Raw genomic sequence first — 24,303 nt, forward strand, 5'->3', positions numbered from 1 at the left:
ACGGAGCGCCACAAAAGAAATGCTGACGCGCTCTTGGACTTGGGAGGCTGCCAGTGGGCATGGTCTACCCAGGTATTTGGATGGGGGATGGTGGAGCATGGTGGGTGATGGGTGCCTAACACTCTACTCCGATTTGGAACTGATTCGGGGCTAGCGGGCTCATTAATTTCGGTTCAAGGCATCGAGTAGCGTTTTTTTTGTTAACTTTACGTAAACTCGCTCGTTCCGTTGGCGATTTGTAACAATAAAATACTTGAAGTGCAGACGCGAGATAAAATTAAAACGAGCACACAAAATTAAATTCGCAATTTTGTTACCATTTCCATTGTGTTATTGTGTTGGGTGCAGCTGGGAGTCTTACGGTTATGTCCGAGTGTGTCCGAGGGCAAGATCTACCCTCCGCCACTCGGACACTCCCAGGCCAACTATTAATTATCACAATTCAGCAAAGTCTGTTTGTTTTCGGCTCCGAGCGCCCTATAATTACCCGAGCGTTCGCTTTAATTGCCTCCGATTTATTAAATGGGTCAGTCGCAGTTGCCAGTTGGGTTTTTTTTTTTTGGTTTTTTCTTCATTTTTTTTGGGTATCTTTGCTGCTGTGAACTTGAAAATCGAAATTGTTGTGCGCTGACCAGTCGAGTACAATGCAAGGGTATACAGAGATCATGACTATGTTTTTCGCTGCGAGGGTTCGGCACTTCAGTTTTGGTGGGTGAGCTCCGATTTTGCACGCCAAGTGGGTGGGTTCGGGACAACAAACCTATTTCACCACTCTGGTTATCTGCGTTCCATCGTGTTAGTAGGTAATTCACTCGATTGCTTCTACTCTATTTCAAGGTCCCGCAATCGTAGTGACTGTATTGCAGCTCTGGGAGAAAGAAATTCCGTTTTATGGGGTTCCTATTCCTCGGTTCTAAAAGGCATTACGCCTAATCTGACTCTAAATTCTTAGAAATATCTTACTTTGATATCAGTACCAGGGCTTCGAAATTAAACAAAGGATTTGAAACCGTTTTATGTATATATGTAGTAATTTGTAAGACCACGAAGCAGTCCTTTAGATAAAATTAAACAAATATTAGAATATTATTTAAAGTATTAAAATGTATTGCAGTAGGGCACTGCCAGATCGGCCTTAACATATTACGAGTATTACTATTATTATTATTATTTTGACCGATAAGCATTAATCGGTAATTTATTCAGGCAGCCTGATTAGGCAGTGTGACTAGGTTCCATTGGGAAACTGGAGTACTCCGCGGAGGAGTACTGGAGTACGACCTGCAGAATGTGCTTTCAGTTGGCTTTCCGCATTCATCAAAATTGGCACAGAATTGGGACAAGATGACGGCAACCCTTTTCTTCACCATGATGTTCCTCTTCCTAGCCACAAGTATTATCATCAAGGTGAGTTGAATGGCGAGATTACTTCGGTAGCTGGAATACGAATTTCGATTACAGGTTGCTTGTACGGCAGCAAGAAGGCGATCCCGCAGAGGTAAGTGTGCTTCGATGGCGTTACGAAAAGCGGTAATACGATGATAAGATATGGATAATGGCAAATCGAGATGGGGCTCCGAAATCGGCGGGTTTCGATAGCTAGTCAGTTGTCATAAAGCACTTGTGTCGCGAGGAGTGCCAAAGTCATGGGTGCAGGGCTCAGTTCGTTTTCCGTGGTGCTGCTGGTCATCATTCTCATAATAGTCGTGAGTAGCTAACACTCGAACCAGAAGTAAGCACTACAGGATTTCCGTTTCCCGTTTCCCGTTTCCGTTACCCAAAGTTCCTTACGAATGCCTACAACAAGGCCAAGAGGGCTGGCCAGGCGGGCAGAGATTACAGGGTCAGAACGGAGAGGAGCGCCGACACACGAAATGGTGAGCGGGAGCTACAGCTCCATAGAGCATGCAAATAGGCTTAGAGAAACAGTTGATAACTAACTCGTAACTGGTCGCACATGCCAGGTTTACTGCCTCTGGCTATAATTAGCTCTGATTTGCTTATCTGATAACCCAGCCGAATTACCCAAGCTGTCAGGTTGATGCAACGCCCACTTTATCTCTGTTTATCGAAATAGCTTTATCACAGTTTTCCCGGGTCTTAATTTCGTGTTCCCGTGGTCCTCGGTTCATTTGTTGCCACACATTTCCCAGACTCGGTTCGCAATGGATCTCGTCGAGGTGTATTACTTCATATCCTTCATTCTGATATTCCTTATTCTGATCAGGGTGAGTGTGGCTGGTTATCCTCCGCGAGAACAGTGCCTAATTCCACATTTATCTAGGCCTACATCTGTCCCAATCACAAGTGGAAGTGCGTCTGCTGCCTGCAATATAGGCAGGAATCTGGTGAGTTTATCCAAGTAACTCCGCTTCTATTAGTCAAATCGTCGAAATTACTATGTGAGCAGCTATTCTTGTTTGATCAAAATCACCAGCTAGGTAGTCAAAAATTGTAAACTGGGTCGTAAATTGGGTCCAATGTATGCAGGGGTCTTTGGATTTGGATTCTTTGGATTTGTCGTGCTCGTTGTCGTATTGCTAGTCGCTCGGGTAGGTTGAAACCTCAACGTTGATTAGATACTTATTAAGTCAAATCACCCCAATCCCAAGGAGTGCTATCTGTTCATCAAGATGAAGATCGACGACTGGAATATGCGGGTATATGCCCGACTTTTGCGCCATGAGATGATGTTGCGCCTGGCCATGGAAGGTAAGATCCAGGCTTTTCATGCTATATAACTTTGCAAAAAAGCTGCAAAAGCTCTGCCGATAAGATAATGCTTGTTATTCGATGGGGGTTCTCTAAGATATGGGCCAACAACTTGAACCGTATTCTACGTCGTTACCTGGAAAATACCAACAGTCTTACTTAATCCATCGTCGACTCGACTCTTGCTACTCTGGAGAAATGGAAGCGATCGACACATTGTACATTTCGCTTATTTTCTTCTTGGTGTTTGGTGTGAGTCTGCACTCTCGAAATCAGGAATATAACCTTAATATCCTTCAGAAACTACAGAGTACACTTTGGATTTAAAGAATATGAAGCTTTCTTAGAGAACATTTTTCTGACCTTTGCCCTTTTTCTGTGGGGTATATATCTGATTTTCAAAGGCATTCCAATTAATTAGGATTAGTTTTTGTTATTTAGTTGTGCTACAGTGTGAGGAATAATATGTAGTAGGGGATTCCCATGTAGAGATTAATTTATCTCAAGGTGCGTAAGCGTTTGCCATGTGGTTGGAATTCACAAACTCATATCTCTGGTTTTTCCGTGACTGATTTTGAGGATTGATAAATAATCTTATAATGAACATTTCTTCTTTTGAAAAGCAGTTTAACAGCAAAGTAAGCTCTAATGTAGAGTTATATTCCTGGTTTTGATGGGTAGTTCACGACTTTAATCACCATCTCTCTCCCAACAGCTGTGCTACAAGAGCAGAAAGAACATCAACTCCGGGGTATACGATACCGAGAGCATTTCGGCAGGGGGCGTATCCCCAGGTGCGTAAGTCCGCCAGTTCAGCACGATTGCGTTGGGAGTGCTGGTGTATGCCTAGTTTTAATCGCAATATCGTATGTCGATTGATAAGGGTGGGGTTTGCTATTTGGTTTTGTTTGGTGATTAGGCTGTTAGCGATGAGTGGCGTTGCCTTTGCCATTTCAGCAAGGTTTCTTGTGCGCGGCGAACGGTGGTAAATCGGTTGTAGATCGGTTGGTGTGGTGGTGTTGTCTGTTCTGGACTTCCGGCATTAAGTTCTCAGTTTGATAATGCCTTATTACGCCTTTATGATGATTGGCTGGTTCCTCATAATCTCAATCGTATCCATACTGATTCGAGTAAGTTTGTCATGTGATTTATCACAAAACCGAAAGCTCTGCCCGACCTCAACGATACCACATTGACCTTTTAGGCCTGTTGTCTGTGCGCCACGCAGAAGACTCCTCGACCAGCCACCACCAGTGGGCGTGGTCCAGGTGGAGGTCCTGGTCCTGGGGAGAATCCACCAAGCCGACAGCCGGGAAGGGTGCTGCAGAGCTATAGAATCGATCAGTCAGGAGTGACCCTAAGCACAGGTGAGCAGCCATGAGTCACCCGCGCTTCCCGATAAGGTTATCTTTCTGGCCTCCCTTATCGATGGGTTCGCTTGTTCGGTTGGAATCGAAATGTTCGACAGTAGCGCTAATTTATTCAGATGTACGGTCGCAGCTCGTCCATATAGATACTCGTAGATACCCGCATATCCGTAGTCCGCAAAATGGGCGATCAGTTTCGCTGGTGTGAGTTTGGGGTCCTGCTGCTCTTCTTCCTGCTGATCTTGTACTTTTCCATCAGTGTGAGTTCTTGGCCTAAACGGTTGCCACCAATGTGAGTGAGAATGGGAGTCAATCCGCCAGATACTTGCAGAGATGTGTGGCCCAGAAGCGCCGAAGGAGACTGCCAGTTAGCCCGCCCTTGAGCAGATTCGTTTCCTCGTGTCCCTCGTCGCCGGGATTGAGTAGTCGCCTCAGTTGGACACCAGGTGAGCAGCTCAGGTGGTCCGCAGTGATTTGTGGCATTCACATTGCTGGCGCAAATGTTCTTCCGCCCTTTAAATTGTGTTCCTTTGTCTGGCTACAAATGAATCGCTATGAATTAATTACAAATTGTGATATGTTCACAGCTTTACGCATGGCTACCGTCAATGCTTTAGAATGTTTATCTTCAATACTGCGTTGTAAGACATGAGAAAGAAGCTTTTTGGTTATTATCTACAGACAAAAAGAGAATACTTAAATAGTTTATTTAGTGTTATTTGTTAGGAATACGAAATTTAAGAAGAATACGAGATTTTTAGACTTAATTGTAATAGAAAAGGTAACAAATATATATTTTATTTTAAATTTTCCATTCCTCCATTTCCTTAAACTATCTTAGCAAAAAATATCGTTTTAATTTCGTTTTTTACTTGGGGGAAGATATTTGAAAGTTTTTTTTATGTATACAAGCTACAGATAAAGTTTTAATTAAATCTTATCTACTCGAATCTATTAAATAACAGAAAGTTTGTTAATCAGACTAGTTTGTGCACTGCAAGAAAATTACAAGTGCTTATTAAAGAAATTCCCAAACGATCCGTATAATATTTTGCCAGTGCTTATAGAACTATTATCTAGAACTTTTGATATTATGTGACATTTCGCTTCCTTAATTAGTTTCGCGACTTTCGCAGCTCACGTGCCCGGCTGACATTATCCGAAGCGCAATTATGCGCATATCTGTCAGATACAGATACTTTTACAGCTCGCACACAGGTAATAGGACGCCAGAGTGAGACAGCGAGAGTGGGCGGCGTATCTTATCGGACTTTGTGCGCCGAGCGCTTATCACATGGCCCTTGACACACCTGTCCGCCGCTCCCGATCCGTGCTCCTCTCTTTCCAGTCGCCGATAAGTCTTGGCCAAAAGCCAGCGACGCGCCATGATATGACAGTTGGCCTAAGGCCTTTTCATGGAGCGAATACCCTCGCCGGTGCTCGCGTATCCACGTGGATATACCGTTTACTCCGATCCCAAAATGTCGAATGTGCCGCCCTACTTGGTGTTCTTCTTCCTGGCCTTCATCTCGTGTGCCCTCACCTTCTGCTGCCTGAGATTCTGCATTTGGGTGTGCTGCGAGGCCAGGGATTCCAGGAGTCGCAGACGCGGACGCAGACATGGTACGCTTCATTCAAAACAAGCCATATTTCGACTTATTTTCGGTGGCTATCGGAGGCTAATTATACATATATATATATATATATAGATACTTGGCCAATCAAATGGGTTCCTTGGCCCAGATAAGATTAGCTCGAAATTCGCTCTGCAGAGTTCTCAGTTTTAACTCGCCATTCAAGTGATTCGATTGTGTGTTTTTCATTTTTCTGGCGGGGATTGACACTATGGATTTCTTTATATTCTATGTGGGGCTGTTCTTCATCTTCTTCCTGATCATGCCCATGGTCTATTTCGCTCTTCAGGTATCTGTCCACAAACACTTGTTCATCCTGTCCCTCGCCTAAACTCGAACTTTTGTTGGCTAATGTGATTACGAGTATTAATCATATACTCCATTTCCAATTCCCAAGTCGAATGCTTTGATATCCTAACTTTAAGCGAGGGATATTAGTTGACCCTTAATCGTTCACTGATCTTCTTTGATATTCCCCCGAAAGTTTATACTCTGGATTATTCTGAACAAGTGCTGCGGAACCAATCCTCGGGGCTTTCAAGACCCGGTAAGACGTCGACGTCGACGACAACGTCAACAACGACAGCGTAGTGGTATGTATTGATGCACTGAAATGCCTTTGATGGCTTGACTTGATGTATTGACGGTTTGATATATGTATTGAGCAACTGAACAAGTGAGCAAGTGAGCAACTGATATGCTGTGACAAACAGCGATTGTGTGTAGGTGGGTTTGATGATCAAGTGCTTCCATAAATCCATAAAACCTGGAGTGTTTGTTTTGTGGACTTTTGTGGACTGATAAGCCTATTTCCATCGCCTTGCTAATATTGCAAATCAGTTTCTGGGGGGTCAGTCTTCTGGAGAGCTCGTTGCGAAATGGAACTCCTAGCCGCTTTCTTTACACTCCTGCTGCTCGGCCTCCTGGCCTATGCAGCCCTACAGGTGATCCTCACATCCAGCAGATCCCTTTGCTGATGATGATTGCTAATCGAGTTCTGTTTATTCTCTTAAGTTTGCCGTTGTTTGGATCTTGAAAAGCTGCTGCCGATTAGGGCCGCGTAAGTTGCACTGCCTTTGGTTTGCGTTTGTGTTTTGGTTTGTGTTTGTGTGTGCAAACCGGACCGTATACTCGTATATGGTGTATCTGATATATGGAGTAACATTTATGGGGTATTGCCAACCAAACATGGCCGACAATCTAATCTTGGGCGACTAATCAATTGCGTGCCGAACGGCAAACTATGGCTAATACTAGGGTCTACAAAACGCAGTTGCCAGCTGTAGTTCAGCATTGATTCCTGCTCCGCGTCGTTCTAAGTCTTCATGATGCACGGATCCGAACCCACCTTGGATTGGGGCAGCGGCTTCGGCCTGCATATAGCCATCTACTTGGCCTTGGCGTTCTTCTTTTTCTGCCTGCTCCCGCTCGCCTGCTACTACATCCGCGTGGAGAGCGAAACTCTGGCCAAGATCTGTCAGCCGCGATGTCGACGTCAGCAGAGGATTCCGGAGCAACATCGTCAGCGATACGACATTGGAATTGGTAACGTGTGCCAATCCGAAAGTGGGCAGCAAGCCTATCTAATCGGTTTGGGTTGCGGCGATTTTATTTTTGGCCAGTCTTCGAGAATCGCGGAATGGGTCTGACAGCTAATCTGAGCGTGGCGCTGGGCTTTGTGTTTGCCATATTCGTGGTGGCCCAGCTGATATACGTATGTAGTTAACCCTGGAAGCCGAGCTGAGCTGATCTCAGAACAGACACAAGAGTAATGGAGCCAATAACTGATTTATCTATTCGTTAGCTGGCAAAGCGCATGCACGACTCAAGGACTCGAAATCGTCGCCAGATACAAGCTGGTATGGAACATTCCGACTGGGGTCACACTGCGAGAAATATCACCTAAATTGTCATCAGAAGTGTTTAGCGCCTGGCTAATATGACTGGTCAACATTGGCCTTTTAGAAACCAGTTAATCAGATCACTTTAAATGTGCTTATCAGGTCGTGTTTAGGGCAGTGTTCCTATTTCAATCAATTAACAAAAAACAAAGGTTTTGCATAAGGTTAACTGCATAACCTGATATATACAAATATTAGAAAGTGTGTATATTCTTTAACTACACACTTCCGATTAAATTATATGGTGTACAAAACTACTCTCCTTTAAATGACATTACCCAAATATCGAATGATCTAATCAAGTAATCTTTAATGAGATTCTTATCATTCGGCTAATAAGTTATATATATAAATTTTACATTTTACTTATATATTTTTCTTTAACCTTTTGCAGACCGAAATGCTTTCAACGCCCCGGAGGATCCATCAGCGAACCGCTATGGCGACATATTCTTCATTGAGCCTGGCAGCGTGGAGGCCAACCGCATCCGCGATCAACTGGAAAAGGATGAGAAGGATCTGCCCAGCTACGACGAGGTGATGCGCATGTGCAGCCTGACCACACCCACAGCAGCGGCGGCTGGACTGCCTGTTCCCCCATCGCCTCTCGGCGAACCCGGTCCCATTGGAATTGCGGCACTGCCGGCTCCACCGTACTCGGAGACAGATCCACATGCCCCATCCGCCGGCGGAGTCACTGTCATCGCGATGGAAACGGTGGAGCCATCCACTTCCCGCGCGGCACAGATCCCACTCAGCACGGGATCGGGTCCTCCTGCTCCTTTGCCAACGACAACGGTGTGATCCGTTGGAGGCATGGAGAAATGGAACTGAAGCATTCGCCGTGCCACTCTGGGCCACACAGATGCCACTTTGTGTGCGCTTTCAGTACAGAAATGAACTTGTGTGATCTTATTGAGTACATACCTATTTAAGTTCTAGAGATTAGGAGTCGCATATTGTAAATACATATTTTTAGGACATAGGATGAAAATTAAAGTGAGTTATTTAATTGAAACAATTGCCGTTTTGCCTTTGGGGAAGTTCAATAAAATAATTAAATTAAGATTAATTAAAATATATATTTCGATTCTAAGTCCTAAAATAAATATAAAATCGATTAAAATCCATGAAACACAAAAATTCGGTAATCAACATTTTAGAATGAAAAAAATTGGTAATGTTGTTAGATAATCTAAGCCGATTTGCCAATGATTCATCGCCGCCACAGAATGGCTAAAAACGTTCGAAATTTTTTAAGTACGGTAGACAAGTTATATTTATTGTAATAAGTTATCAATATGTGTATATGTTTTCATATTTTCATCTTGTATTGAGAAGTCAACAATTATACAGCTAAGCGCAGTGTGAATACCGAGGAAATAAATTATAGGAGGAGTTCAGCAAAACATTGTAGATTATCACATAGATAAACGGTATTCATGGGACTAAAGCTATTTACAGAGAATAAATACACTTGTAAGATTATAATAAATAGTTGTACGTAAGTTCGCAACGCATAATATCCAACGAAAAATGCACAAATGAGAAATACAATTCAGGGCCGAGGGGAAATTGTGCAGGACTTGTCCCAATAAGATTTAAGAACGATTCGAAACGAACTCGTGAACAGCCAAGTTTTAGATTGCATTGCAATGAGCAATATTCAAAGTTTGTAGAAGCCCGATTTTTACAAAAAGCCTCCGATCGTTAGTTTAATCGCTGTTGCTTATCAGCGACTCCTGTTGTTCGTCATCGTTGACCCTAGGTGAGAAACATAGATTTTTAAACATAGTTCATGTTGGCAGATCACACGACTTACCTAACAATGCTTGGCTTATGGCACCGGCAGACTTTTCTATACACAATCCTAAAGAGCTTCATCAGGGGATCGGAATCGTCGTTTCGCATCAATAGCGAAACGAACACTAGGGCCACAAAGATGGGTATCGAGCCCATGTAGAACATGGACGAATACGGTTTGTTCTTCAGCAGGACATCAAACAGGATGGCTAGCGGAATCTGTAGCGACATGGCCAGCGTGCCAATCAGTGAGGAGGTCAAGAAGCAGCCCCACAGCCAAAGGGCTTCCGACAGCACAGTGCCAATTAATCCGTTCAAAAACAGAAGGGCAAACTGCCCTTGGCTGGGCAGCTCAAAGGTTTCTATTTTGGTGAAGTGGAGAATAAAGAATATTGGCCATAATAGCAACATATTCCATAGACCGACAAAACCTGAACGGGAGTCATAAGATAAGCAACATTCAAATTCAGAACTCAACAATTTTACTCACCGAAGAACAATGGTATGTCAACCTTTTCCTCCGTATCGCTTTTTCGCTTCACGAAAACCAGATAAGCGGCATAGAAGAAAGCGCTGAAAAGGGCCAAAAGGACGCCTCTGGTCATCTTTGTATCGTGGAGATCGTTCATGGTGATGGTCACCACACCGCCAATGTTCATGGCCACTGCAATCACCTTGGTGATGGTCAGTTTGTCACCTGTTGCCGAGGGAAACACGGCTGCCAAGCAGATAATGAAGAATGACGATGTTGAGCTAACCAGTGTTATCATGGCCGCCTCGTCCATTTCCAGGGCCAACTGAAAGAAGTAATTGGCCGCAAACCAGAGCAAGCAAAAGAGTAGCGCTGTCTTTGCCGTCTTGTGGTGGGTCTTCTGCCGCCTAATCCTCAAGCTGGCGGCATACGAAAGCCTGGCCATCAAGGCATCGGTGGCTTCGTGGGCAGACATCTCTCTGACCTCGGCCATCTTGCTAAAGCGCACACTCCTTACGCTGGAATCATCGCTTTCGGTGCCCGATATGGAGTTTGAGGTGCCATTGGCTGGGGCACCTGCTCCCGCTCCTAAATGGGGCGATCTGATGGGAACATAGGTTGGGTCTCCCTAGAAGGAATGAACATAGGTAAAATCTGATTCCAGATATATTTGTGTATGTTTGCCTACCAAAACCGCCTGATTGGAGTAATAATTCTCGTCGTCGGCATTCTGCTCCATCATCTAAGGGAAGTAAAATCATTTAGTATGGCTTATAGATGGGTTATCTAATATCTCACAGCATAGTTTCCATTTTGTCGTTCGCAGGACTCTTTCCAGGGAGCCAGGATACCGATGACTAGTAGGTAAATGCTGAACATGGAGGTTTTGAAGTATGTGCAGAAGAAGGGCTTGTCAAAGTTGGCCTCATTGTACAGGAACTAGGAAAGTAAGCTAGGTTAAAACAGAACCTAAATGCTTGGAAATGGTTAATTCTCACCTTTGTCAGTTCACTGGAAGAGACCCAAACCACATCGACTAGTACCAGTATTGATATGCCCAACAGGAGTCTTTGTGTGCGACCTAGCATGATTTTTCGCCTGTTTTTCGAATGTTTTCCAAACGAACTTAGCTTCTTTTTCCGCCACTTGGAGGATGTCTTTCTCCTTCGGTTATCTGTTGGCAAATAACTATTTACGCTTGTGCCGCCAGCGTTTTAGTTTCATTTTTGCGGTGTCTTTGCGTTCTGCTTTTCGAAAGTGATAAAAGGTCCGTTGCCAGCAGAATTAAATCTGGATTTCAGACAGATAAACCTGGAACTTTACGTAGTCATTTCAGCTAGAATGGAAAAATTGGGAAAAATGTGTGTGAGTGCATGGAGTTCGTATAGAACTGCATTTATTGATTTTTTTGACGAGTGGGTGCGGCATTATTCAAGGCGCAAATTACTATTTAACACGTTTGAATCGAACCGCTTTTGCCAGGTAGTAACAATACGATTCACAGAGCCATCCGTCAATTAACATCTGCTTCAGCAGATATCTCCATCCAATTAGGGATTATCGCCGATCGCGGTGATCAGTTAAGTATAAACAAATTAGCAAGATTTCAGGGGGACTGACTGATAAGATATGTGGCTTGGAAAACCAATTGTTTGGTGGGTAAATAAGAATACATTCGCCGAATGAGCAGAGGGGGAGGGGCGCAGTGGGCGGCAGGTTGTTGATAACAAGCTCAAAACAAAATCAATAAGCACAGGCAGCGATATGAAGACTGAAAAAGTCAACAAGTCCACTGGTCATCACTTAATTCTGTTGTTTTGCCCTGCTAATTTATGCAGTTTTTTACCACTTAATTCCGCTTTTGAAGGCGGAACTTTTTCCTTTCCAGTGCCGCAGATGTTTGTTCTGTTTCTTGTTCAGCGAAAACAAGCCTCTTTGTTTTTTATTCACTAAGATTTGTCTCAACTTAAGCGGGTATTTCCCAGATTACACTCTCGGGAGTATTGTGCGCTATAATACTGATATTCTGATTATGATTTTTTATCCGCACAGCTGGACAGAGCTGCTATTAGTGCTGGCACAAAATCACCCAATCGAAACTATCGATGTTTCTAGTTTTATCAAAAGGTGGCAGCGGTGCGGTATGGGATTCCATTAAAAAGAGTGGCAATATGGAGAGAACCGTTAAAACCATTGGTGTTTGAAAAATCTCAACTTACTTTATATCTGTCTTTAAAATTTTAACCAGCAACTAAAAAATGTTTACCTACCATTTGCCCCTAATAATTTGATTTACGCAGTTTCTACATGATATTGCATAAATTTCATGTTTCAAATATGTTCATACATTAATATCTACGGAAATGTCCAATAAAAACTCAATTTGTTGATCCAAGGAAGAATATTTATTCCACGCTTTGTGCAATACACTTATATAAATACATTATACATGTAATACAAAATATTTTTGCTCCTCTCTCTGAGTGTGTGTGTAAAACATGTTGCAAAATTTGTCGGGTTAGCACAAAGATTCAATAATATATTAATTATAAAGAAATTTAAATGCGTTCGATTTCAGTTTTGAAGTATTCGATCGTTCAAGATTGCGTAATTTCTTTTTTTTTTTTTTTTTTTTTTCTTTTTGAAGAGTACATAATTTTGTGTGTTTTGGTATTCTTTTGGGTTCTTTTTTAGCCAGCATGCACAGACTGAAATGAAGAGAAAGGAAACGTAAAGTGAATCGAAACCAGGGAATCAATATCGCAAAACAAGGCTCAAAACAAACGAAGGTAGCAAACGAAAGCCGCGTCCTCTTGTCTACAAAGTCTTTTGATTGCCATTTGTTTTGGTTTCGATTGGCTCGTCATTCTTCACCACGACGAGCTCCGAAGTTAGATAAATTCAGAATTGGAACGTACCCGAGCAATGTCCACGCCGGTTATGTTCTTGACCAGCTCTGGCACTTTGTTGACGATCGACAGAACCTCGCCGGTCAGCTTGGCAGCACCGATATCGCCAGTTCCGCTGGACACCATCGTGATCTTCTTAGCTTGCGACAGCGGAGCAGCCACCTCGGCGGCCACCTGCGAATTAGATTCAACATGCAATTATTTACATATTCTTTTAATTTAACTTGAGGACCTACCTTTGGCAGTGTGTCCAGGAGCATCTCCACCATGGCAGCCTCGCGGTACTCGCGATAGGCCTCTGCCTTCATGGCCATCTGCTCGGCTTCTGCTTTAGCCTTGGCCGCAATGGCAAAAGCCTCCGCCTCACCACGAATCTTGATCTGTTACAACGAATGGAATCATAGTCTATAAGCCTAGACTTAGATGTGGTATCTTACCGATTCAGCCTCCGCCTCGGCCTCCATGACCACGCGCTGCTTGTTGGCCTCGGCCAGTTTCTCCATGCGGAACTTCTCGGCCTCGGCCGGTCGGCGAATGGTGGCCTCCAGCTCTCGCTCGCGGCGCATGATCTCCTGCTCCTGGACGGCAATCTCCTGTGTGCGCTCGATCACCTTCACCTGCATCTGCTCCTCCTTGATGCGCTGCTTGGTCTTGGCCGCCTGCAGCTCGTAGGCCATCTCGGCCTCGGCCTTCTTGGTCTGCACTTCCACATCGTAGGCGGCCTTCTTCAGCTCAAAGTCGCGCTGGGCCTTGGCAATATCGGTGTCGTTGAGGAACCGCGCAGCCATGCGCTGCTCCTCAGCAATAGCCTCCTTAATGTGCGCCTCAGCGCGGGCCTCAGCCTCGCCAATGCGCGCATCACGCTTCACCTCCGCCGTGCGCGCCATACCCAATGACCTCAGGTAGCCCTGAAAAAGCAAATTGAGAGTGGAGCGTTAGTATCTCGAGCAGAATATGATGGACGTGTCCCAATGATTCCACACTCAGGCGGTTGAGCGGACATACGCACCTTTGAGTCGCCCTACAGAGGATCCATGTGGACATGCAAGAAATACATATATTCACATATATACAAGAGGTTATTTGGAAAAAGGGGGCTTTAAGCCGGTACACAGTGATGGGAAATAAGTTAAATAGAATTGAGTTTGAATATACATAGCTGTACAAAAAAAAATCCGACTTGGTGAATTAAATAACTAACTAACTATATCTTTGTAGCAAGACTAGCTTCTAGTAAAATACAGAATTCATTCCCATCACTGCTGATGATTGGGTTAGTTGTGCGGGGCTTGTGGTTAGAACTAATCGGCTGGAGCTACGCACCTCCTCATCGCGCAAATCCTTGATGGTGTAGGAAACCACGGTTATTCCCATGTTGGCCAAATCGCTGGAGGCCACCTCAAACACCTGCTTGCTGAACTTCTTGCGGTCCTTGTAGATCTCCTCCACGGTCATCGAACCCATAATGGCGCGCTGATGTCCCTCCAGGGTGACCAAGGCGATGTGATTGATCTCTGCCTCGGATTTGCCCAAGAACTGCTCGCAGGCGGTCAGCAGCATGTCCTCGTTCTGACCCTGGACCTTAACCTGTGCAATGCCCGTCACCGAGATGGGAACTCCTTGGCTGGTGTACACGCAAGGACTCTCCACCTGCAGGGTCATCGTGTTCAACGAAATTCTGGTGAAGATTAGGTGAAATTAGACATCTGAGGACTTGTGATCTTAGGACTAGGGATTCACATACCAAGCCACAGACATAAACTGATATATATCTGATGAATAGGTATTAGTTTCTTTTCAGTCTATCATAATTAAAATGCTTATCACTTTAATAGATTTGAGTTTAACCGATTTCGTTCGAATAACATTTTATGTAAATGCACGCGCCTTTAAGCGATTTTCTAACCTGTGGCTTTTCGTAGGAACCCCTGGTCTAAGCCGGTTGATACTCACCGCTGAACCTGCTGGCCCACTGGCCAAACGAATGCACGTCCTCCCGGCACCAAAAGCGGCTTCATATAGCAGCACCCTGCGCAGAAGACAAACAAAAAACACTTTGTTTACAAAACATTGCAGCATTTGGATTACAGCACCGCCACGCCGTTCGAGTGCGCACGCACGGCTTTGGACTGCCGCATAGTCTGCTTCTTCCCCTGTTAACCCCACAACAACATTAGCGGTACACAAAAATCGATAGTGACGTCACTCGGGGTGGGGTGTATGTGTGTGTGTGTGCGTGTGTGACAATTTCATTTATGTTCATTTAATTAATCGATTTGACATTATTTTAAGCATTTAAAGGTCGAGTGATTTACCAGAGACAACTAGGGCCTCATTGGGTCCGCAGGTCACAAATCCCCAAGTCATTTTTGCAGCACTTTTTCGTTAATTGTTTCCGAAACGCGGTTGCTGCTGATAACAGCTTTCGTTTTATCAGCGTAGTTAGCACAGATTTCGTATTATTAACTATATAGCGAGTTATCCGATCCACAGGTAGCCTTGTTTATCCGTTTAATTATATGTATAAAAGAATTTCCGAGCCACCCGGTGCTTAGAATTCAGAAATCCGACCGGTCCGCTTAGCAATTCGTAGCACATTGAAAGAATCTCTCAATCTGTAAAGTTCTCAATTTCCTAACTCGCGAGTGCGCAGAACGGCATTAACCCCTATTGAGTGCCGGTGGGTTGAGTCGACCACTTCAAGATATTCATCATGCTGCGACGACGTAGTGCTGCGGTAAGTGTCTTTATTGGTTTAAAAATCTAGGTTACATCTCAATTTTTTGATTCTAATTTACTCAATGACTCATGTCAATCAGAAAGAGCGGAATTCTCAGGAATCCACATCGAATTTTATCAGAAGATCTTCGACACTTTTGCCCCTCTCATAAAATTAGAAACCATATGATTTTAAACATTTCTTGCACACTCACACAAACAGTATATCCTTTGGGAATTTGAACATTTTTTGGATCTTAACGATATACTCAACAAAAACATATTAAAAAGTAAAACGATTTCATTGAATCAATAAGTGTTTTAAGGATAAAGATTAATTTGGCAGCTAAAATGGCTATATTAAGTGTCACATTGGTAGAGATTGTCATCAATCAAACCGCTTTTGCTTTGGTAAATTAAACAAACGAAATTATAAAGGACATTTTATCTTAGCCTAATATCGACCTCTACTGCAAGGACATACATATATAATTAAAAGATCTGTGCAGACTGCGCACACGCCTTGCTGAACAAGGTCTTGGGTTTGGGCTTAAGTCTAATCGAAGGTCGTGAAAACAGTGGCTTGGAACGAGTCTTCCGACCTCAGTGGCCCGAGGAGCTGCTGTCCGTGAAGTAAGGATGCTGCATCGCGGCCTCCGCGCTAATTCGCTGATTTGGCCGTCAGATGAGCAGCTTTTGCAGCAGGTCGCGTCCCTTGGAGTTTAGCCTAGGTACCAGTTGACTCCACGAGGTAATGGCCGGAAAGGCTGTAATGCAAACAAGCTTTCCATATTAGTGTCATACAATAAATTGGCACTGAAGGCCTTACATGGAAGCGCCACGTAGTCGGAGAGATGCGAAACGCCTGGCCAGGAGTCCTCGTTGGGGGTGCCCAGCACTCGGAAGATCTTCATCAGCTGGTCGAGCACATCAGAGCCAGGGAACAGCGGTCGCCCAGCGTCTGCCAGTTCGGCCAAAATGCATCCAGCCGACCACATGTCTATGCTGGTCGTGTAAAGCTTGGCTCCAAAAAGGACATCGGGTGGTCGGTACCACAGGGTCACCACCTCGGCGGAGTAGCACTTGACGGGAATGCCAAAGGCTCTAGCCAGACCAAAGTCAGCCAGCTTTAGTTCGCCGTTTTTGTTGATCAGCAGGTTCTGTGGTTTCAGATCGCGATGCAGGACATTGTGGCTAAAATGGGATAAGGCAGCGTTAGTTATGTCTGAATGGACAGCGGTGCAGAAGGACACAAGTGGACTTGTGGTGCCAATGGATTTCCTTGCTTAGGTTACTCCAAATCTTTACTGATAAAGGTGATTCCAACTATCACCGAGACGATCTAATGCAGTGCTTATACATATGTACATATGTGCATATATAGGTATACCTGTGGCAGAAGGCCAGTCCGCGCAGCAGCTGGAGCATAAAGCTCCGGCAGACGGCCATGTCGATCTCCCCGTTGAGGCTGTCAAAGTACTTCTTGAGGTCCTGGTCGCAGTGCTCGAAGACCAGGGTGAGTTTCTTGTCCGAGTGCAGGACGTCTATGAGGCGCACAATGTTCTTGTGCTTCAGCTCCTGCGGATGGGAATGTGCCGATTTGGTTTCCAAACTTCAATCACTTCCTGCTCGTCCGGCTGACTTACCTTCAGCAGGCAGATCTCCCGGAGGGCGGAACTGGGCACACCCTCGTCGTCCTCGTCGAGTCTCACCCGTTTCAGGGCCACTATTTCCATGGTGTCGCGGTTGCGGCCCTTGAACACCGTGCCATAGGTGCCCTCCCCGATCTTCTCCATTTTATCGTACTTCTGCATCTTGCTTTTTATGTGGATTCTTATGCGTTTAGATGCAAAACTCCGGGGATTATTCTATTTGCAGTTTGTTTTTGCTGAACAGCGATTCGTGCGCTCAACAGCACACTGTTAGCCGCTCACAGCACGCTGTAACTAACCAACAGCGCAGCTGACAGTTGGCTGCCACCAAAAATACCGAACTTCAACCGATTTCATTTGAAACATTTTCAAAAAACTGATTTAAAATTTTGGAAAAACTGTGAAACCCGATATAAGCTAAAATATATTAAAATAGATCGGCATTAAAATACATCGAACTTATGATACTACAATCCAACATGGTAGCAGTAATGCAAGTATGGAAGTTTTTTTTAATAAATTATAATTGTTATAAACACTAAAAAATAAGAATGTTTTACAAACCATTTTTTTTTGCTCTTTACAGAATAACAAGCCTGGCTTACTAAGCCTGCCCGATGATGTTCTAATTATTATTCTGAGTAATCTCGACTTGAAGACGCAGCTAAAACTGAAACACTTGCATTTTCGATTTAAGAGATTATTGCCGCATGTCTGGCGATCTTATAACAAATCTGCACACATATCCTTGATTGAAATGCACCTGAGCGACAAGGATCTGCGTTTCTTCCTGGAAAGTATTCAACAAACCCTCAGTACCCTACGGTTTAAAATGAATAAAAGATCAAACTTCGAACTGCTTACAAGCTATAGTTTTCCGAATCTAAAGGATTTTCGCTTCTCAACGCATTCGTTTACGTTGAATGATGCGGATTTGCCAAAAATGTTCAAAAGTTTTCCAAATCTGACAACTTTTAGTCCACATGGAAAGTTCACTGGCAAACACTTTGAAGAATTTGAGTTTCTCGAGAACCTCACGGTCTCCTACTGCAGCAAATTCGAAGTCAGCAACTTGATACAGATCCTGAAAACCAGAAACATAAAATCCCTCAAGCTGGGAATCTTCGAAGCTGACCAGATCTCGAATACTCAACTGCCCTGGGAAGGGATTCAAAATCTAGAGTTTCTGCAGTGCTACCGCGAGGAAATGATGATGTGGTTTCTATCGAAACTGGAACATCTCACGCACTTGAAGAAGCTATTTATTTGTGGTTCCCTTAGGTCCGGCGATCTGAGACAGATGCTCATATCTGCAAAGAGAAGCACAATTAGTATGATAGAGTTAAACAAGAATATATCCATTACTGATGAAACTCGCGGCCTAAATGTGGCAATTAAGACCCTGAAGGTGGCAAAGTATGGCATGCATGCGTGTGAGCTCTTTGGCATTAATGTCAACGAATTGTATATACAAAACTCGGTTTGTGTAAACGGACGTGAGTTTGAGACCTTAATACAAAACCTTAAAACGCACCAGATCCTGGGTTTATCACACTGCACTTTTACATTTACGGATTTCACATTCGATGCACAGAAATTGGGGGAAAACCGTACCACAACACTTAATATTTATGTGGATCTAAACGTGTATCGCAGCCACCCTGCAGAGGATGCCATCCCCATGAAGTGGAGAGTGCTCGGAGAACATAAGTTTTTCAAGCTGCACATGAAGCACCCAAAAATCACTTTTAACTCCGATCCACTTTCGATTTACTTTGATTAAGTTTGAATGCCAATGAGCTAGTTGACTAAATTTGTAGTGGGAGAAGGTTAGGGTTATTAAAAATATCCTCAACATAGCCGACCAAGAAGCTGCACAGGATTGGGAGCATTTTATGTTACATAATAAAGGCTTAGTTTTATTCAGACTGTGAGTTGTGTTTTTGTGGACCTTATTTCAGGAGTACAACTCAAATTCAGCGCGCTCCGCATCCGACATCGGTTCGACGACCTGCAGACAGGCATTCGCGAACTCCACAAAGAGAGGCTCCTGCATGGCGGCCATCATGGCCGTCTGCGCATTGATGGCCACATCAATCTGCTGGAGCAGCGAACGCAGGTGTGGATTGTGGAGCAAATTGCGAAGGTCCTGGCAGTTCTCTGTGGAAAACATTAGGTGAAGGAACAGTATGAAATTACGAACTGGAGCACCTACCTAATTGCTGGAGCTTATCCGCGGCCACTGTATCGTCAGTGGGGAAGGGCACATGGAGCGTAGGTTCCTCCTGGTAGCCAACATCAGTCTTTTTCACCTCCGATTCCCTGGTCACGCATTCGGGCGAGTCTTTGTGTGCCCTATAACAAGCCACAGAGCAGCTACATTTGGTGGCATATATTATCTGCGTATTGAACTGTTTGAATAACTACTTACTAGGGCGCTGAGCATTTGCTGCACTTGTATTTTCGCAAGTTATCCACGCAATTAATGCAACTTTCCATCTCGTCAAATTCAAAGTCGCGTGCAAAATAAAACTCAGCTGTGCGGGTGCTACACCCGCCAGCCTTTGTCACTCGCCAGGGTTCCGAGCCGTTTTGGGTCCGCTGGAACGGCGTTTTGTTTTTGGCGGTAGAGAATCAAAAAGTTAATTGCAAACCGCAAACAGAATAGGAATAAAATATGTAAAAGATCGCGAGGCTGCATGATAATTTTGTAAGAAAACAAAACTAGTGGAATTGTACGACGAGTGTGTTATACATACATTGAAATGAATCCCATAGCATAGACAGTTCGTTCTGTAGCTTCCAGCTTTCGTCATCAAATGATTCCCATTTTTGGCGCCACTACTTGTTATTTGAATTTTTCAGCGTGGAAAAATCATTTCGAATTGTAGCCCAACGCATATGCTATTAAATATTTTTCTTGTTGATCATTTAACGCTGGGATGCTTGGAATAAAAATACGAAATAAGCAAATGTTTATAGATTATTTATATCCCTTTCAGAGTCCTTGATCTTGGCACCATTTCCTAGATCGGGATTTTGTGCATCGTAATCAACCTAATTGTTTTTGAATTGGATGTGGATCATTAATCATAATAATACTGATCATTAATGAACACATACTTTATAGAATCGATACGCTATCATCTACATTTTAACTCCCTGGGATTATTTGTTTGCTGTAGCATTCTGACATGTACTTATTCAAAAACGTTTAAGGATTAACAACAGGGCTAAGAATATAAAACCACACGATTAGCGGAGTGTTTGGTCAGATTAAGAAAGACATAGAGTCGTTCTGCCCTTTTCCGGTTACGACTGCCTTTATTTGATTGTATGTATCCTGTGTATCCGGTCTTGTTTGCTTTGGCCAGTCTCATTTATGGGCCATCCCGGGCACGTCATCTTCCGTGAGGCTTCCGAGCAAACAAACTGGGGACGCTTATCATGGCCCTCCCCTTTTTTCGCCCCAAAAACCTCCCAAAATCCCCAACCCTTCGGCCCCTCCGGCGATGGCAATGCGCAGTCTGAAGCCACCTGGCGAATTAACCGAGAATTCGACAAGCGCGAGGGGAGCAATCAAATGACGGTCGGCGTGTCCGCAAATTGTAAACATATCCTGCACACGGAACGTACTGAAACGGAACGCTCCTGCCCGGGAAGGAGGCGTCCAGATCCGCTCCAGCTCCAAAGACAAGTACAGTTAACCAGAAGTAAAAATAAGTCAAATAGTACGGCTCGATTGGCAAGCCGAAGACTGCAATGCCCTTTTCTGTATATAGAGTTTTCTATCTAATGCAAATCCAAGTAAAGTGCAAAAGAAAAATTCCATTTAGATGGCAATTTTGAGCTATAAAATAAGGCTAAGAATAGGAATGATAGTCCTCTGAGTTATAACTCCAAAAGTGAGTGACTAAACAAGACTTGTCATATGTATGACAACTAACCCATTGAGATCCTTTGTGTCCTGCTCATTGCCTGAGCTATGATGACCGCTGCGAGGGTAGAGCAAACAGCGAAAAACTTTTGGTGGCAATAAATGACTTCAATGACTGACTGACTGACCGGAAGGGGTGGTCTAGGTGCATGGCTATATATGAATCGTTTTTTTTTTTTTTTCTTTTTTTTTTTGTTGTCCCCCATATTTTTGGGGGACTTGTAGCCGGGACTGGTTGTTGTTATTTTCAATCGTTTTTGCTTTGTTTTTTGAGCGCTACCAATTGGATTGCACAAAGAAAAACGAGTGGTACAAAAGAAAGCAAAGGATGCCGGCTAACAAAAAGGATGGGGCTGTGGGGTATGTGGGGTATGTGGGGTGCTGTGGGGGAATCGGAGCGGGTAACATGATGTGGCGCCTCTGCCGCTTCCGCTGTTCGTGAGGCACAAGCGCGATAATTGCCAGCGTTATCCGCTCGGCCTGCCAGTCAAATAGGCGCAGCAGCAGAGCAGCGCTGGAAAAGCGGGGGCTATCAGGGGTGAGAAGGGGTAGCAGGGGTGCAAGGGGTGCAAGGGGTACCAGGGGCAGGAAGACCCTTCGTGTGACTCGCCTACTTTTGATTTACAACATTCGTGCAACATCAGCAGCAGTGTATCGCCAAAAGGAAAAGGGGCGACCAATGCAAACAGCAAGAAGAAAAGCGAGACACACGCCACCAAATGGGGCGAAAGTTTTCGCGCGGTTGCGGAAAGGGGGGGGTAGTTGCAGTACGAGTAGTTGCATTTTCCGAGGGCAGGTGTCGTTCGTTAGGAGTTTTCAGCGTTTTTCAGCATTCCCAGCTTTTCCCAGTTACCAACAACCAACGACCAGTTACCAGTTACCAGTTGCCAGTTACCAGCTAGCCGCCAGCGAAAAAGCCAAAAGCGATATTAATAGATAGCGGCACTTTTCGCTTCGTTTTTATCGCCCGAAAAGCCAAACGAGGAAAACACTGGAAGGTGGAAAAGCAGAGGGGAGAGGGGAGGGGTAGATAGTCCTGGCAATTGGGCAGATTGACAGATCATGCAATCGTAGTGGCACAGCGTTTATAGTGCATATAATGAATATTAAATTACATGCAACACATCTGCTCCTGGCAGTCGAACTTCCTTAATGCGAATGTATGTTACTTGTGCAAAAAGGTTTGCTACTTGTAGAAAGCACTTTTTTATAGCACTAACCACGAAGTATATCACAGAAATGGTTAAGATCCCTATGCTTCAGTTCTTAAGTAGGGATTGAATTACTTCAAAGGTTCCTGAGCTTGAATAATTGGCTGTTTCCGCTATAGCGAAGATCGTCTGTAGTCCTTCCAGGTAGTTGGTAGTAGTAGGTATATTCATATTGGGTGCCGGCAGGCATGCGAACGCGACATCTGTCAGCCCATTCGATTGAAATCCGCCGGGGTATTGGATAGTGGACTAGTGGGTCATCAAATGGATTCGAAAATAATTCGAAATGCCGAACGGATGCCGGGCCACATTAACAATCAGCAGGAGACTACGATGCACGGCCTGCACGGGGGAAGGGGGAAATGGGGAATGGGACTATGGAACGAGGAACTATATGAATCCCAATGGCTTGTAATTTATAACGCAATCACGTGCCACATTCGACGGCGTCGAGCAGAGGCGCCAAAAATATGAATATATATATGAAACGAGAGCGACTAAATAATTTGGAAATGATTTACAATACGACCGACCGGGACGAGAATGGCCGGAGGCACAGCGATTCCGGAGGTTCATAAATCTAACTGCATGACGAAAAGATGCAGTCCTCGAGTCCACTAGAATCCCCAGCACTTGCTGTACTTCTTTTGCGGCGCCCCGGCGAAATGTGCTGAAATTACAGGCTGCAGCCGGGAATGATGCATGACTGGCAGGCACAAAAAAGTGGGCAAATGGAGTGGAGTGGTGTGGTGTGGGGTGCAGTGGAGGGGATAGCCGAAAATTGTCATATAAAAATGCGACCCCGTGGCGCTAATTCGGTTATGTATTGTCAGTGGGCCTAATCTAGCGGGAAATGGCCTTTGGCGGCCGAGCAGCTGGCATGGGCGCATTTTCCTCTAGTATAGAGGAGCACCCGGCGATGCTGAGGCGATAATTGCAATGGCAGTCATTTCAATTTGCCCGCTCCGCCATCCGCTGTCCGTTGTCCGCCGTCCTCCGTTCGCTGTCCCAGAATCCGCTCCCCGCGTGGCCGCTTTGATGGATGGCAGCGGCCTGCAGTCCGTTGCTGTTGTCAAACACTTCGCGCCTTGGCCATTTGTCTTTCCGCCGCTGTGGCTCTAGTTGCTCCTCCCCGATCCTGCTGCTCCTGCTGCCCCATCTCCTCGAGCTTATGCTGCAGATAGCGCTGCTCAACCTAAGGGTAGCTCAACTGATTGGTGGAGTTTGACGGGAAGGACTGGCAGTATCCGTAATCTGTTTAAAAGTATTTAGTGTAATTTCTCTTAGCTGAATATTCAATTGATTAGATTTATATGTAGTATATGAATCGATGTTAAACTTTGAGAAGCCTGTTTGAAACATCACAACGTCAAGTGGCACATTGAGGTAAACCACGCCGTAACTTGGCCACCACTTTGCCAAGAGTGAATTGGCTCCAGGAACTGTTAGGGCAACTAATCGCTGCCTTGGGCAACGAATACTTGTTACATTCGCCTGCTTTTTATTTTGACTTTGGCCACGTTTTTGTTTTTTTTTTGTTTGCCGCTCGGTGCCTTAATTAAAAAGCTGCAGGCCGCTTTAGAAGTTGCAACGCGAAGTGCAAGAGGAGGAGGAGGAGGAGGAGGTTGGAGATTGGAGGCAAGTAGCGGGTCCGTTGGGGTATTTATGACTTGGCACGCAACGGACGGAGCATGATTTACGGTTTCGACGACTTCGGTTTATTGAGAGGCGCCACAGGCAGCGGCGGATGCAATAGAGGCGAAACAAAGCCAGCGCCAAGAATTGGCCGCATTGCCCCATCAATCATTAGGAGCTGTCCATACCTTGGCGTAATCCTTTTTGCACCGCCCCTTGGAGTGCGGACTACGGAGTGCGGAGTGCTCAGCTCTGCGTCTAAATCCCGGCTATCTGTAATGCCCATCCCGCAATCAGGACGCAGGACTTTCGACTGGAGCGACTGGCTCGATTGGCTCGAATGGCTTTATGG

General features: G+C 44.7%; 6 protein-coding genes across 18 annotated transcripts; 2 read left to right on the forward strand and 4 right to left on the reverse strand.

Moving 5' to 3' along the window:
- The first annotated feature begins 1,329 nt into the window (after positions 1-1,329).
- On the forward strand, positions 1,330-8,632 carry LOC122612321. Of its 11 annotated transcripts, XM_043785846.1 has the most exons (5): positions 1,596-1,706; positions 1,784-1,877; positions 2,089-2,228; positions 2,285-2,348; positions 8,009-8,632. In XM_043785846.1, the coding sequence occupies exons 1-5, from the start codon at positions 1,647-1,649 to the stop codon at positions 8,416-8,418; spliced, it is 768 nt and encodes a 255-aa protein (XP_043641781.1). In that variant the 5' UTR covers positions 1,596-1,646; the 3' UTR covers positions 8,419-8,632. The 11 variants fall into 11 exon arrangements, with proteins under 11 accessions (XP_043641792.1, XP_043641781.1, XP_043641789.1 ...); XM_043785857.1 differs by lacking the exons at positions 1,596-1,706; positions 1,784-1,877; positions 2,089-2,228; positions 2,285-2,348 and adding exons at positions 1,330-1,407; positions 1,462-1,498; XM_043785854.1 differs by lacking the exons at positions 2,089-2,228; positions 2,285-2,348 and having other exon boundaries at positions 1,600-1,706.
- A 94-nt stretch (positions 8,633-8,726) lies between these two features.
- LOC122612320 (solute carrier family 35 member F5) lies at positions 8,727-11,955 on the reverse strand. Its single transcript, XM_043785845.1, has 7 exons — positions 11,736-11,955; positions 10,888-11,225; positions 10,688-10,828; positions 10,578-10,631; positions 9,908-10,517; positions 9,437-9,848; positions 8,727-9,378 (listed from the first exon to the last, which is right to left on the reverse strand). Exons 2-7 carry the CDS (start codon positions 10,975-10,977, stop codon positions 9,330-9,332), a joined length of 1,356 nt encoding a protein of 451 aa, XP_043641780.1. The 5' UTR covers positions 10,978-11,225; positions 11,736-11,955; the 3' UTR covers positions 8,727-9,329.
- A 324-nt stretch (positions 11,956-12,279) lies between these two features.
- Positions 12,280-15,389, reverse strand: LOC122613576 (flotillin-1). 2 transcript variants are annotated; one of them, XM_043787805.1, is made up of 8 exons: positions 15,114-15,389; positions 14,752-14,827; positions 14,122-14,476; positions 13,808-13,819; positions 13,236-13,706; positions 13,035-13,178; positions 12,808-12,972; positions 12,280-12,597 (listed from the first exon to the last, which is right to left on the reverse strand). In XM_043787805.1, exons 1-8 carry the CDS (start codon positions 15,163-15,165, stop codon positions 12,580-12,582), a joined length of 1,293 nt encoding a protein of 430 aa, XP_043643740.1. In that variant the 5' UTR covers positions 15,166-15,389; the 3' UTR covers positions 12,280-12,579. The 2 variants fall into 2 exon arrangements, with proteins under 2 accessions (XP_043643740.1, XP_043643741.1); XM_043787806.1 differs by lacking the exon at positions 13,808-13,819 and having other exon boundaries at positions 15,114-15,388.
- Positions 15,390-15,398: 9 nt separating this feature from the next.
- LOC122613577 lies at positions 15,399-19,085 on the forward strand. Of its 2 annotated transcripts, none has more exons than XM_043787809.1 (2): positions 15,399-15,535; positions 17,755-19,085. In XM_043787809.1, the coding sequence occupies exons 1-2, from the start codon at positions 15,512-15,514 to the stop codon at positions 18,949-18,951; spliced, it is 1,221 nt and encodes a 406-aa protein (XP_043643744.1). In that variant the 5' UTR covers positions 15,399-15,511; the 3' UTR covers positions 18,952-19,085. The 2 variants fall into 2 exon arrangements, with proteins under 2 accessions (XP_043643744.1, XP_043643742.1); XM_043787807.1 differs by lacking the exon at positions 15,399-15,535 and adding an exon at positions 17,564-17,665.
- LOC122613578 (cyclin-dependent kinase 5 homolog) lies at positions 15,855-17,458 on the reverse strand. The gene is made up of 4 exons (XM_043787810.1): positions 17,163-17,458; positions 16,907-17,094; positions 16,346-16,710; positions 15,855-16,283 (listed from the first exon to the last, which is right to left on the reverse strand). The coding sequence occupies exons 1-4, from the start codon at positions 17,328-17,330 to the stop codon at positions 16,198-16,200; spliced, it is 807 nt and encodes a 268-aa protein (XP_043643745.1). The 5' UTR covers positions 17,331-17,458; the 3' UTR covers positions 15,855-16,197.
- Positions 19,060-19,919, reverse strand: LOC122613579 (zinc finger HIT domain-containing protein 3). Its single transcript, XM_043787811.1, has 3 exons — positions 19,600-19,919; positions 19,384-19,544; positions 19,060-19,328 (listed from the first exon to the last, which is right to left on the reverse strand). The coding sequence occupies exons 1-3, from the start codon at positions 19,665-19,667 to the stop codon at positions 19,126-19,128; spliced, it is 432 nt and encodes a 143-aa protein (XP_043643746.1). The 5' UTR covers positions 19,668-19,919; the 3' UTR covers positions 19,060-19,125.
- Between the last annotated feature and the right edge of the window lie 4,384 nt (positions 19,920-24,303).

Source organism: Drosophila teissieri, chromosome 2R (assembly GCF_016746235.2).
Source record: "Drosophila teissieri strain GT53w chromosome 2R, Prin_Dtei_1.1, whole genome shotgun sequence".
Lineage (NCBI taxonomy): Eukaryota > Metazoa > Arthropoda > Insecta > Diptera > Drosophilidae > Drosophila > Drosophila teissieri.

Bases quoted from the DNA above. Each gene is read 5' to 3' on its own strand.
- LOC122612320 (XM_043785845.1), bottom strand. From the start codon at position 10,977: ATGCTAGGTCGCACACAAAGACTCCTGTTGGGCATATCAATACTGGTA. The intron at 10,632-10,687 runs GTGAGATATTAG...TACTTCCCTTAG, and splicing joins GACAAAATGGAAACTATGCT to ATGATGGAGCAGAATGCCGA. The intron at 9,379-9,436 runs GTAAGTCGTGTG...TTTCTCACCTAG, and splicing joins CATAAGCCAAGCATTGTTAG to GGTCAACGATGACGAACAAC.
- LOC122613579 (XM_043787811.1), bottom strand. From the start codon at position 19,667: ATGGAAAGTTGCATTAATTGCGTGGATAACTTGCGAAAATACAAGTGC. The intron at 19,545-19,599 runs GTAAGTAGTTAT...CACCAAATGTAG, and splicing joins AGCAAATGCTCAGCGCCCTA to CTGCTCTGTGGCTTGTTATA. The intron at 19,329-19,383 runs GTAGGTGCTCCA...TGTTTTCCACAG, and splicing joins GGATAAGCTCCAGCAATTAG to AGAACTGCCAGGACCTTCGC.
- LOC122613576 (XM_043787805.1), bottom strand. From the start codon at position 15,165: ATGACTTGGGGATTTGTGACCTGCGGACCCAATGAGGCCCTAGTTGTC. The intron at 14,477-14,751 runs GTGAGTATCAAC...AATCTTCACCAG, and splicing joins GTGGGCCAGCAGGTTCAGCG to AATTTCGTTGAACACGATGA. The intron at 12,973-13,034 runs GTAGGTCCTCAA...TCTAATTCGCAG, and splicing joins TCCTGGACACACTGCCAAAG to GTGGCCGCCGAGGTGGCTGC.
- LOC122613577 (XM_043787807.1), top strand. From the start codon at position 17,630: ATGATACTACAATCCAACATGGTAGCAGTAATGCAA. The intron at 17,666-17,754 runs GTATGGAAGTTT...TGCTCTTTACAG, and splicing joins ACATGGTAGCAGTAATGCAA to AATAACAAGCCTGGCTTACT.
- LOC122613578 (XM_043787810.1), bottom strand. From the start codon at position 17,330: ATGCAGAAGTACGATAAAATGGAGAAGATCGGGGAGGGCACCTATGGC. The intron at 16,711-16,906 runs GTATACCTATAT...ATCCCATTTTAG, and splicing joins GGACTGGCCTTCTGCCACAG to CCACAATGTCCTGCATCGCG. The intron at 16,284-16,345 runs GTAAGGCCTTCA...TTTGCATTACAG, and splicing joins CGACTACGTGGCGCTTCCAT to CCTTTCCGGCCATTACCTCG.
- LOC122612321 (XM_043785846.1), top strand. From the start codon at position 1,647: ATGGGTGCAGGGCTCAGTTCGTTTTCCGTGGTGCTGCTGGTCATCATT. The intron at 1,707-1,783 runs GTGAGTAGCTAA...CGTTACCCAAAG, and splicing joins TCATCATTCTCATAATAGTC to TTCCTTACGAATGCCTACAA. The intron at 2,349-8,008 runs GTGAGTTTATCC...AACCTTTTGCAG, and splicing joins GCAATATAGGCAGGAATCTG to ACCGAAATGCTTTCAACGCC.